At 41.6% G+C, this 13,301-nt stretch overlaps 1 protein-coding gene across 2 annotated transcripts; it reads left to right on the top strand.

The window, feature by feature from the left end:
- Positions 1–887: 887 nt before the first annotated feature.
- On the top strand, positions 888–12,234 carry LOC308105379 (putative phosphatase phospho1). 2 transcript variants are annotated; one of them, XM_080456061.1, is made up of 2 exons: positions 888–1,005; positions 7,561–12,234. In XM_080456061.1, the coding sequence occupies exon 2, from the start codon at positions 7,595–7,597 to the stop codon at positions 8,375–8,377; it is 783 nt and encodes a 260-aa protein (XP_080312187.1). In that variant the 5' UTR covers positions 888–1,005; positions 7,561–7,594; the 3' UTR covers positions 8,378–12,234. The 2 variants fall into 2 exon arrangements, with proteins under 2 accessions (XP_080312187.1, XP_080312186.1); XM_080456060.1 differs by having other exon boundaries at positions 910–1,005; positions 7,558–12,234.
- Positions 12,235–13,301: the final 1,067 nt, after the last annotated feature.

Here is a 13,301-nt window from a genome sequence, read left to right as displayed (position 1 = left end):
CACGCACGCACGCACACACACACACACACACACACACACACACACACACACACACACACACACACACACACACACACACACACACACACACACACACACACAGAGAGAGAGAGAGAGAGCAGGGTTTCATTCTTCATTCTGTAGATTCCCCAGTCCTTCAGGCAGAACCAACACTGGGCTGTGTCAATTGTGTTCATTCGTAAAGAAGATAGTAGAACATATCTAACAGGCAGCTAAAGATATTTCATGATAATAACAATTTATTGTAGCCATTGTAGCCTACTCCATACCTGCTAACACTCCTGAATTTAGCAGGAGTCTCCTGAAGGGCCATATTTTAATACTAAGTGGATACTAAGTCAGCGAATGCTAAGCAATAAGCATGAATAGGCTACTATAAGTCAATGAATACTAAGTCAGCATGACACCAGAAAATCTAGTTATTTTTCACTGTCTAATGTTGGCATGTGGCCCCTAGTTTACCCTCAGGCTGAGATCTCACTACCTTCAGTGCTCTCCAAAAGATCTTGTGAAACTGATAAAATGCATGCCTATTCATGAAATGCATGCCTATTGCCTATACATTTGTCCTACTATCAATTATGTAAGCAACGTGTTATTACATCAGACTCTCTTCGCTTACATAATTCTCGATAATCAGACATCAGAAGCGAGACCTTAAAGACAGCAGTGGAGCTGCTCCTTTAAAGAGCCCCGGCGTGTCATTGGACGGCCAGCGGATGACGTCATTTCACGGGGCTCCCCATTGAAGTGGGAGCTGCGGGATGCACTTGATTGAGAGAGAGAGAGAGAGAGAGAGAGAGAGAGAGAGAGAGAGAGAGAGAGAGAGAGAGAGAGAGAGAGAGAGAGAGAGAGAGAGAGAGAGAGAGAGAGAGCAGCGTCCCGCATCGCGGCAGAGAGAGAGAGAGCAGGACAAGCCGAGGAGGTTGCGGTAAAGCCCGCCGGCCGGCCGGGGGACTAACTAACAAACAGAACCATCATTTGGTAGGTTTTTAACTTATTATCTATTTTATGTTAAATGAATCAGTGATTTTCAACCTGTCTGAGTTCAGGGATCCGTTTGATATAGGCTATGCATTAGGCCACGGACCCCCTATGTCATTAACCCATTGATTTGATATGATCCCTGTGCGGGACCCCAATTTACACTGCAAAATGCTCCGTGTTGATTTGACCCTGAGAGTGTAAATGGACTTGGTTCCATTCGGTACACTCATGCAGAGTTACAGAGCCGTATTAAAGGGGCCATTTGGACCGGTGGTCGGTGGTCTCCGAAAACCGACGTTGAGAAAAGAGTGTTTCTCTTGCTGAGAGCCTGTGTCTGTGTGTGATCTGACATTAACAGCGTCAAATTGTTGCTTTTTGATCTTTGCTGCACACACACACGCACGCGCGCGCGCACACACACACACACACACACACACACACACACACACACACACACACACACACACACACACACACACACACACACACACACACACACACACACACACACCAAAATATATGAATACAAAATAGGCAGCCTACATGAACATGAAACAAGCCTGATCAATGAACGTGGTGGAGGAGAGCTGATCGGTGCATGTGAGGAGGACTATTAAGGGTGCATGTCAAGGGTAATCTGTTCCTGCAAGGGAGAAAGAGGGTTTAAATTTAGATCGGCTCAAGCTTTGTAAATATAAATGTTTCTATAAATACAACTGCCATGCTCAGACAGAGCTGCTGCTGTTGTTGGTGGCACAGCACTGTGCTGCCACCACAGTGGCACAACAAGACGTTTTGTCATAATGCGTTGGAGGAGGAGTGTGATCGTGGTGGTATGTGACAGATTGTACCCAGAGCACCACCAGAATACCGCTGTTGTCCACCGTTGCCAGCTTGTGAGAGAGAAACAAGCAAGCCACGAAAACAAGCCCAAAAAAGCGACCATGAGAGGCTACATGAGCCCTTTGAAGCTCACGAGTCGCGATGCTATTTTCAAAACAATCTTGAAGAATAAGTGAAAAATGTGGAACATTTTCCAAACATTCTAACAACACAAATCTTGTATGGGGGTCACTGGCACAAAATATTTTCAGATGCAGACATAGGCCTACATAGTCTATCATATAAGGGTCCTTCTTGACATGAAAATGTTTAAGAACCACTGGTGTAAACAACATTACACAGCAAGGCTAAAATAAGCAAGTACACTTTAGAAACAAGCCCCCAAAAACAGCAACCCAAAACTAGCAATATTTACAAGCAACATTACAGAACAACAAGCCCAAAGTCGCTTATAACAAGCGGACATGGCAACGCTGCTGTTGTCCCACCAAGCTGGCTCACAATAACAATGTCCTTTATAGGTTATCATTCTTGTTATTCAACAGAGAGAGAGAGCTGTGTCTGGAGGAGTCGTGGGACACACACAGAAAAACACGGCCATCGAGCATTCGCTATACATTCTTGCGTTTGTTTATGATTCGTGATTTTATGTTTTTGGCAATCAATTATTTAGTAGCCTATTAAGTTGCACTTTGTGAACGTATAGCTGTTTCACGATTTAATGGCCCGAGCGAAAAGCCTGACTAAACGCAGCATTATGCTGATTAAGTCAAAGAGCCTTAATAACCATCAATAATGTTTACATGTAGCCTATATGTTATTAATGTTGTACACTACTGGGGGAGGTCCGTTTGGTTACATTTTGTACACTCTCAGAGAAAGTTCTAAATCAACAATGAAGAATTGAGCAAAACATAATAATACAAAAATGGGTAGAAATGTTTGTTAACAACAGGAACATAAAACATATGAACATTTTAAAAAATGTAGCCTATATGAATGAGGTTGTCTTAACATGTTTTGACTCAATAAAGTATTAAAACAAAAACAATGAAGCTTTGAAGGGGGCGTCCAGACCAGACAGTGAACTATGTGTATGTGCCATATACAGTATACATGGGTGTGTGTTCACGTACGCTCTCTGTTGGTCCACTTATGGTCAAGACACGCAGTGATGTAACAGCTCTGCCCTGCCCTCTTTCCTCAAGTTACAGCCAGTCTGCTGCAGCCTGCAACACACTGGACTCCTTGTGCCTGAAACCTATCTCCTTATGTCAATATGGCTCTGTTCCAGATCTGTGTGTGCATGGGCTTACTTACTGCTTAAACATTTATCAGTGCTGGAAGAAGTAGGCCTATGCTCAGATTTCTTAAAGTAACAATACCACAGTGTATACAAAATACTTTGTTCAAGTAATAGTCCTGCAGTCAAAATCCTACTTACAGTAAGTCAAAGTACAAAATATACTTAAGTAGAAAATACTCGTTATACAAAATGCTCATTTCAGAATCATATATCATGCTAATGGGCAATAACTGCCCAATAGCTGTGTAATAATCATTAGCCACTTAAGCACTATTTTGTATTCAAAAATAGCCAATCTACAAGCTCACAACGTGTGTGTTGTAAGCGTGTATATCTGCTTTATTATTATTTCTGATTAATGGTTTGATTTAATTATTAATAATCTGAAAAGTAACTAGTAACTAAAGCTGTGAGATCATTGTAGAGGAATACAAATTCAATGTTTGCCTCTGAAAGTGGAGTAGAACATCAAAGTATCAGAAATGGATCCAGTAAAGTAGCCTACCTCAAAATTGTACTTAAGTATATTACTTGAGTAAATGTACTTAGTTACTTGCCACCACTGTTGGTGGCAGATAGTTGGAGTGCAGCGTATTGTAGCCTATGATGAAAGGTATGTTGATATAAAGAGTCTTCAAGTTTAGACTTGTTTTGTCAACATGCATGGGTTTCATTGTTGTGGTCGGTGGTCGCTTGCTTGCATGTTCTGTCTGCTGCAACTTCCTTCTGCTAAATATTTATCCCTTCCTTTCATCTTGTAAACATACTGTTCCTTTAACTTCATTATCACTACTAGACATGGATTATGGACTTTTTGTCTATGTTTCATTGATGTGAAGGTTCACTGAACAAACTTGTGCAGTAGAAGCTTTAACAAGTACAGCTTGCCTGGCACTAGACTAGAACCATTCTAGCAGGGTTAATGTTTTAGGTGGTGATGATACACTGTCAAATTTGGGTACATTTATGTGGAAAATGAAAGTTTGGCTGTTGGGTTTTATTAGCTGGAGTGAGCATTGATGAAATAACACATCACTGTAAACCATTTTCAAGAATCAACTTTATTCACATCACAGGTTTACAGGCAAAAGTGGGTGAAATTCATCTTTGCATAAGCTCCATCATTTTGTAGTTTTTCGGAAAGGGACAAAAAGAAACGGAGGGGGGACGGGTAGAGGGAGGGCAGGGAGAAAAATCAAACAGTAAAAGAAGCATGTCAAAGAGAACATTCTAATTTTAGAATCTTTTTAAATCTTGTCTAAATTATTAATAGTATTGTATCTGCTGTTTTTAAACAGTAATGTCATACCATGTGTGTTTGGTTAACAAATACATGTAACTTATTGTATTGACAAGATGGCTTGCTATAGTGTCACGATCTTGGCCTCTGCCCTGCCCTGTGTGAGCCCTTCCTGTGTCCTGTGGACTTACATTGAGAGACTGTTTCCACCTGAGCACCCAGCTGTGGCATCTTAGTTAATTGGACTTTTATGGGTATATAAGGCGTGGTGTGTTATCAGTTTAGTTTGCTGGTTTATTGACTTCTGTTCTGTCTTGTTCTGTGTGTGTTCCTGCTGAAGTTCCTGTTTTTTGCCTGCTGTAAAAGTATTTTTAAGTTTGACTTTTGTCCTGTGAGGTGTACTTTACTTTTTCATCAGTGAAGAGTTTTCAGTTTACCAACTGCGTTTCTGTTAATGTTTTCTGCGTTTTGGGTGTGTCCCCGGGAGTGAGCAATGACAGCTAAATTGTATACTGCATGAAAACAAATTATTTCCTAATTACATCTAATATTGTTGCTGTCAGGTGGAGATCAAAACCTTTTTTTTTTGTTATTAAATAAAAATGTAAAATAGTCATATGCCATATATAGGCATATATTGATGACATCAGGGATCTCCATATATTGTCATAAAGGGGACACGGACAGACAAATACAGAGATGTCCATAACCGGGCATAAAAGCAACACAGGCAGACAGACAGACAGACAGACAGACAGACAGACAGACAGATATAGAGATGTCCATATATGGGAATAAAAGGGACACATCAGAGATTGCTCCCTGGTGTATTGCTTTAAGGGAAAACAATTGCCAGCGTTTTATCACCTTGTGACCCAGTCCAAAGATGGTACAGATGATGTAAGTCTGACATGGTTGGCATGATGTGATGTAAACCCATGAACATGATTGGTTGCCAACCAGGCACCATGTAATCAGCGCTTACATAAAGTGTACTTAGTATCCTATTGAATGCTGCAATCTGTAAGGTTCATGCCCTACCAAGGGATATGCCCTCTGCGTGAACGTTGACATTTCTAGTGTTGAGCTATAACCGAGAGCCCATTTGTGAAGCGAAATATTTTCCTTTGAGTTTCATAATGCAATACCTCTCGTCAAGGTTAAATAAGGTCCGCTCTTTTATTTCCCTCTACACCAAATCTCTTTGCCGAGAATAAGCCGATCTGCGACGTCACAATTCGTCTCATCGTGAAGCGCTGTGAGATTGTAGATCGGCTTTTTCCGGTGAATGTTCTATCCCCCTAAATAGGAATGCTAGTGTTCAAGTGGTAGTAAAATAGGCCTAATGTTTTCTTTTTGTCTATGTTTCATTGATGTGAAGGTTCACTGAACAAACTTGTGCAGTAGAAGTTTTAACAACCGCAGCTTGCCTGGCACTAGACTAGAACCATTCTAGCAGGGTTAATGTTTTAGGTGGTGATACACTGTCAAATTTGGGTAAATTTATGTGGAAAATGAAAGTTTGTCTGTTGGGTTTTGTTAGCTGGAGTGAGCATTGATGAAATAACACATCACTGTAAACCATTTTCAAGAATCAACTTTATTGTCACATCACAGGTTTACAGGCAAAAGTGGGTGAAATTCATCTTTGCATAAGCTCCATCATTTTGTAGTTTTTCGGAAAGGGAGAAAAAGAAACGGAGGGGGGACGGGTAGAGGGAGGGCAGGGAGAAAAATCAAACAGTAAAAGAAGAATGTCAAAGAGAACATTCTAATTTTAGAATCTTTTTAAATCTTGTCTTCATTATTAATAGTATTGTATCTGCTGTTTTTAAACAGTAATGTCATACCATGTGTGTTTGGTTAACAAATACATGTAACTTATTGTATTGACAAGATGGCTTGCTAGTGTCACGATCTTGGCCTCTGCCCTGCCCTGTGTGAGCCCTTCCTGTGTCCTGTGGACTTACATTTGAGAGACTGTTTCCACCTGAGCACCCAGCTGTGGCATCTTAGTTAATTGGACTTTTATGGGTATATAAGGAGTGGTGTGTTATCAGTTTAGTTTGCTGGTTTATTGACTTCTGTTCTGCCTTGTTCTGTGTGTGTTCCTGCTGAAGTTCCTGTTTTTTGCCTGCTGTAAAAGTATTTTTAAGTTTGACTTTTGCCCTGTGAGGTGTACAGTGAAGAGTTTTGGGTGTGTCCCCGGGAGTGAGCAATGACAGCTAAATTGTATACTGCATGAAAACAATTTTTTTCTAATCTAATATTGTTGCTGTCAGGTGGAGATCAAAACCATCTTTTTTGAATAAAAATGTAAAATAGTGAAAATAGTCATATGCCATATAGGCATATATTGATGACATCAGGGATCTCCATATATTGTCATAAAGGGGACACGGACAGACAAATACAGAGATGTCCATAACCGGGCATAAAAGCAACACAGGCAGACAGACAGACAGACAGACAGACAGATATAGAGATGTCCATATATGGGAATAAAAGGGACACATCAGAGATTGCTCCCTGGTGTATTGCTTTAAGTGAGAACAATTTCCAGCGTTTTATCACCTTGTGACCCAGTCCAAAGATGGTACAGATGATGTAAGTCTGACATGGTTGGCATGATGTGATGTAAACCCATGAACATGATTGGTTGCCCACCAGGCACCATGTAATCAGCGCTTACATAAAGTGTACTTAGTATCCTATTGAATGCTGCAATCTGTAAGGTTCATGCCCTACCAAGGGATATGCCCTCTGCGTGAACGTTGACATTTCTAGTGTTGAGCTATAACCGAGAGCCCATTTGTGAAGAGAAATATTTTCCTTTGAGTTTCATAATGCCATACCTCTCGTCAAGGTTAAATAAGGTCCGCTCTTTTATTTCCCTCTACACCAAATCTCTTTGCCGAAAATAGGCCGATCTGCGACGTCACAATTCGTGGCATCGTGAAGCGCTGTGAGATTGTAGATCGGCTTTTTCCGGTGAATGTTCTATCCCCCTAAATAGGAATGCTAGTGTTCAAGTGGTAGTAAAATAGGCCTAATGTTTTATTCACACACAATAAAGTTATGGATTGCAGCATTAACAAAACAGCTGAGATAAATAATTGCTGACAAAAATCTTCCATTCCTTGTCTCCTCTCCTCCCCAGCAGTCCACCATCGTGTTCATAACGCACGCCGAGAGCCATGGCTTCCCCTTCCAGCCTCAACGACGCCACGCCCGCGTCGCCGCAGCGCTTCCTGGTCCTGTTCGACTTCGACGAGACCATCATCAACGAGAACAGCGACGACGCGGTGGTGAGCACCGTGCCGGGCCAGCGGCTCCCCGACTGGCTGCGGGACTCGTACCGCGAGGGCCACTACAACGAGCACATGCAGCGGGTGCTGGCCTACGTGGCGGAGCAGGGCGTGTCCGAGGACGCTATCCGCCAGGCTGTAGAGGGCATACCGCCCGTGCCGGGCCTGCCGGCTCTATTCCAGTACCTCCGCGGCCACCCGAAGGACTTTGAGCTGGTGGTGGTCTCCGACGCCAACGTGTTCTTCATCGAGACGTGGCTGGAGCGCGCGGGGGCGCGCCACCTCTTCCGCCGGGTCTTCAGCAACCCGGCGAGCTTCGACGCGGACGGGCGCCTCGTCCTGCTGCCCTTCCACTCGCACTCGTGCCCGCGCTGCCCGGAGAACATGTGCAAGCAGGTCATCCTGAGGGAGTACCTGGCGCGGCGGCAGCGCGAGCGAGGCGGCGCGCCCTTCCAGAGGGTGTTCTACGTCGGGGACGGGGCCAATGACATCTGCCCCTCGCTGGCACTGGGCCCCGGGGACACAGCGTTCCCCAGGAGGGGCTTCCCCATGCACAGGCTCCTGGAGGAGCTGACGCAGAGCCCCGCGGCGAACTTCAAGGCCAACGTCAAGCCTTGGGCGAGCGGAGAGGACGTGGTGGACTGTCTGAAGAAACTCATGGAGGAGAGATGAGACGCGTGCGTGTGTGTGTGCGCACGTGTGTGTGTGCGTGTGCGTGCGTGTGTGTGCGGGCGTGCATGAGACGGGGAGAGAAAACATACAGAACAATGCCAGTGGTGCAGCAACTGTTGCACGTCCGGTTTGTGCTGAAGCGCCGTGATGGATCTTATTAACCAAAGTTATGTGACACAGTGTAATCTTTAACATACTTGATGTGCTCTGGTTCAGAGCAAACTCAGGTGTGCCTTGAAAATGTACTTGAGATTTTAGCTTCATCCTCGAATGCAGTCAGTTGATCAATAATCATGCATCTTACGCCTCAAAATGAAATCGAATGTTCCTTGGCCAACAATTTCTAGCTAGTTTATATTTGTAATATTTCTTAGAGGTCAATAATTAGGAGGGCCATATGACTTGAACCAATTTGAACCTGGCGTCCCTATTGTGGGTATAGGCGAACATTTTTGAAGGTGCAAAATAGGGTTTAAGTGATTAATTGATGTTTTAATTTATTAATAATATTGATATTTTTTTTATTAAAGTGAATGTATTTCTGTTGTATTTATGCAACAGAAATAAGAGAGGGCAAAGAGAGGTCATGATTAGTGACAGTGATTATGTGACACGTTAACTTCTGGTTGAGCCAGTTAATCCAGTTAACCCCAGCCATTGAATATGACATGTCATGTTCAGCAGATGGCAGTGTTGTGTTGACTGAAATGAAAGTGACTGCTTTACATTCTCCAAATCTTTCTGGGCCTTTATTTTGACAGTTCTTTCATAAAACATAGCTAATTTAAACTTCTGTGTAAAACCATATCACTCGATGAAAAAAAAAGAAGTAATTTCCCCCGAGTGACAAGGTTGCTTTAGTCTTTATTTATTTAGTCTTGCCAACAGACGGATTAGCAAAATCATATTTATTTATTTTTGTACAATGTCTGAGACAAGATGTGGCCTCCTTGCTTTACTGTGCATTGTATATTACTTAATAACTCTGTAGTATGACAGTGTTGCATGCCTAAAATAGCAGATCTACAAGCTCATGGTGTGATGCGTTGTGAGCTTGTCTATCTACTATATTCAGCGCACGACACCATCGCACTACGAAGCATATATGAGGCTTAACGTGCAACTTGTGAGACCATTATGGATTAGGCAACTTTTGTTTTGCTGTCCACCCTTCAGTGTTGATGTGAGACAGACCCAGAATGGAGTTTGTTCAGCTTTATAGTCCCTGCTCTAGGACACTTTGACAAGGCTGATTGGACAGCAGTTCCCCCATTCACTAAATCACCTCGATGCCAGCTTCTCTCAACTGTTTTTCATACATAAAATTCTAAAGCAAACCAACCAACAGCCTTCCATCTGACCACTTTCCTTACAAGCATGCTCAACAGCCAGTCCACCTCCAGCCTAATAGTATAGCATAGCCAGACGATCAGAGATTTCTGCCTACCGACACCGGACACGTCTGGGAAAATGTAAATCCAATGTAACGTCTAGAACGGCAGAGAAATCCTACGCTGACAAACGTATGCCCACTGCTTTGAAAACCATTCATCTTTGGTGGAATTAAACGAAGATTACTCAACTACAAGTGAAAGTTGTTGAATCAATATGTAGTTGAGTTAAAGTACTGGAGTACTTGCTTTTAAAAATACTGAAGTATGCAAATGTACAAATTACAAAGTATATATATTTTTTTAATACCAATGCTTTGCTGTATAAATATTTTTGACATTTTCAACAAGAAATAATATTCCAAATAGCCGATCTACAACCTCACAAGCTGGCTATTTTCACTATATTTGACATAGGGATTAAGTCAATGTCTTAAGTATCCAAAAATAGGCCTTCTTATAGTCATGTAAAGTGCAGATCCTCAAAATAATTATTAAGTACAGCACTCAAGTAAATGTACTTTGTTACTGTCCACCACTGTTATTCATATCATACAACCATCCGATATGATGGACCGCCCTAAAGGATTGGTTCTGCAATTCTGTTATTTATACAAAATGTTATCATTGACTCATTTCCACCCAGTGATATATATTTAAGACATTTAAATGTCACCAGACGTATTGGTAGGCAGAGAACTCTGATTGTCTTGCTACGGGAGACTCCAGCCTAGAATATCGATAGTAGTAGCTAGTGGCAACTTTCAATGGTTGTTTCTGTAAATAGGTCAACCTTTCTTTGAAATGTGTATAGATTAGTATTAATCTATTATATTACTTCAGTAACTATGATGAGCATTTCAGCCTCCCTTTGTGGTGATCTTGCATGACTTCCTGCTTGACCTTTGACCGTGCCGGTCCCCACTGATTTCTGAACGTAAAAAAGAGAAAAAACCCAGAACGTCAGTGCACATACCAGTATTCTGGTAATTATCAGGATCCTGGAAATCTGCGGTTGATGTATGTAAACATCGTTTACCATTCGTTTGCAATAAAAGCAGATAAGCTTGTATCCTGACAATGAGAAAACAGAATACGATATACCTTATGCTTAATATATCGCTGTTGGACACCAAAAATAGCCGATCTACAGCCTCACAGCGTGCGACACTTTGTGAAACAAAGTATAAATATGGTTTAGACACGCCAGTATAATAATATGGAATGAGGCATATACATAGTCTGTAAATGTTCCATTTCAATGTCAATATATATTCTATTTAAGGCCTTTCACATTCAGAATACCTGAGCATGTGTCTCGTCTAATGTCTTTATATCGCAAATGGCTCACTGAGTTTAGGTTTGAATGACATTCAAGGGTAAAATAAGTGATATTACTGTTGACTCTGTCATGCTGAACAGCTTAATCCCCACTAGTGGCCAGTATTGTGTATGTTTTAGTTTCTCAGGGAAAAGAGAACAAAGTGTTTAAAGTATACCAGGGAATGTACCGATAGTGTGTTCATGCAAATATGTCTGTTTGCACCTTCAGCTGTTTTTTTTTCTTTCAGAACATACTGCAAACTTGTGATTTTAAAGTAAAAATCTATAGCAGCACTTCCCAGCCGTTTCTTGGAACAGGGCCCACTAGTTTGGAAATCTCAAAAGCGTTCGTGGCCCACCCATATGACCACTTAACGGCAACCGATAGGCTGGTCAGAAGTGTGGGCCGCGTGCATTTTCAGATGTTTATTTATTTAAATTATCAGTCAATTGATTGTGTTCCGTCTGGATCAATGGAAATAATGTATGTTTCTATTTATCGGTATTATTATGAGATTATTTTTTCAAGGTTTTGAAAGAACAAAATACCATAACATTTATTTTTCATACATCTTTTAAAACATTAATGCTATTATTATCATTAAAATCTTAGTGTTTTGCCAACTACTTTGGGGGCCACCTGCAATATCCTCACGGCCCGCCAATGGGCCCCGTCCCATGGGTTGGGAATCGCCGATCTATATAGCGATGGCTTGTAAAGCAGGCTGAGTCCATGCAGTGGCGTTTGAGATCAGTACCTTATATACAGCCCCAAGTTCTTAGAGATTGAATCCTAATGGTGCTATAACTGTCAATCTAACAAAGATGGTTGATTTTACTTGAATTGCTAATGCATCTAAGACTTCCATCCAGTTAATGTGACAGGATGGGGAAAGAAATGAACCTTGTACTGTCAACTCTTAACCACTTTAACCCTATTTTGGGCATGTCATCATAGGCAAACTGTTTAAAAAATGTTCAGAATGTTTTGGCAATTTTTGAAAATATGAGCTTAAGTGGTTCAAAATATTCTCCGCCCTGCGTCCTGGTTCATTTTAACAGCACATAATGGGCTGAGACGAGTGGTTCTCAAACATTTTCATGTCAGGGACCCACAAATTAGTTTTGTTAGATCAAATTTTGTGCATAGTCTGTCCACAGTTTGTGGACAGATAACAGTGGAGAGATGTGAATGAATAGGCATTATTATACCGTCTCACATTGGGCTAACTTTTAGAGAGATTAAACTGTTCCTCATTTTGTTGGCGACCCCCTGGGACCCCCTTAAGGACCCCTAGGCGTCCCCTTGACCCCACTTTGAGAACCACTGGTCTAGTTTCGCCCACCCAATGATTATACAGTGTAATACAGCCACATAGCAGGCAAAGTACAATGATGTTTCATTACTTTGTATATTTGTGTTTGAAGGCTGCTGTAATATTGTACACGTGTATGGTGTTATTACTGTGATCTCTGTCATATTCACTACTCCTTTTCAGAGTATTAATGCTTGTGTTTTTCATATTGTCACTGCACACAAGCTCCTCTTTGGCTGTCCTGATTGGCTGTCAGGTTTGGCGGTACGGGGGGGGGGTGACCTCAACCGGTGGGAGCATAGTAGGGATGCAACAGTTAATCAAACTAATCGATTTAATCGCTTATAAAAACATAATCGATGATTGATCAGTTGAATGAGTTTAACCAGAGTTGTGGTTGCCATGACAATATGACTTATTTTGAGTGTGTGTGTGTCCTTAATCCAGTGGTTCTCAGCCTTCCTTGAGGGGGTTCTAAATGGACCCGTACATGTCTGTAACTCTGAGAGTGTACACATGTTTTTTGTACACTAGAGTTATGGGGGTCCTTGAAATGAAAAGGTTTGAGAACCACTGCCTTAATCCATAAGACTGTGTGTAACCCAAGACTAATATGAGGAATATAAAGCCATTAACTAATTCATCTGGTTTTGCTGTCATGTGTTATTGTCTATTTGTTCAAAAGTATTGTCTTAATTATTCTTAGAACAAAATAACCTGCTGGAAACAACCAGATTTCTCAACTCAGCTCAAACTTTAGGCCATACATAAGGCCTAAAGCACATTTACAATGACCAAGGTCAACCAAAGTGCTGCACAAGGTCAATTAAAATCAAACACACAAGAACAAGAGAATAGATTAGAACAAGGAGAGGCCCGATTAGGGCTTTAAAA

Source organism: Gymnoscopelus braueri (assembly GCF_963280865.1).
Source record: "Gymnoscopelus braueri genome assembly, chromosome: 17".
NCBI lineage: Eukaryota > Metazoa > Chordata > Actinopteri > Myctophiformes > Myctophidae > Gymnoscopelus > Gymnoscopelus braueri.
This window is presented reverse-complemented; position numbering and strand designations above follow the sequence as displayed.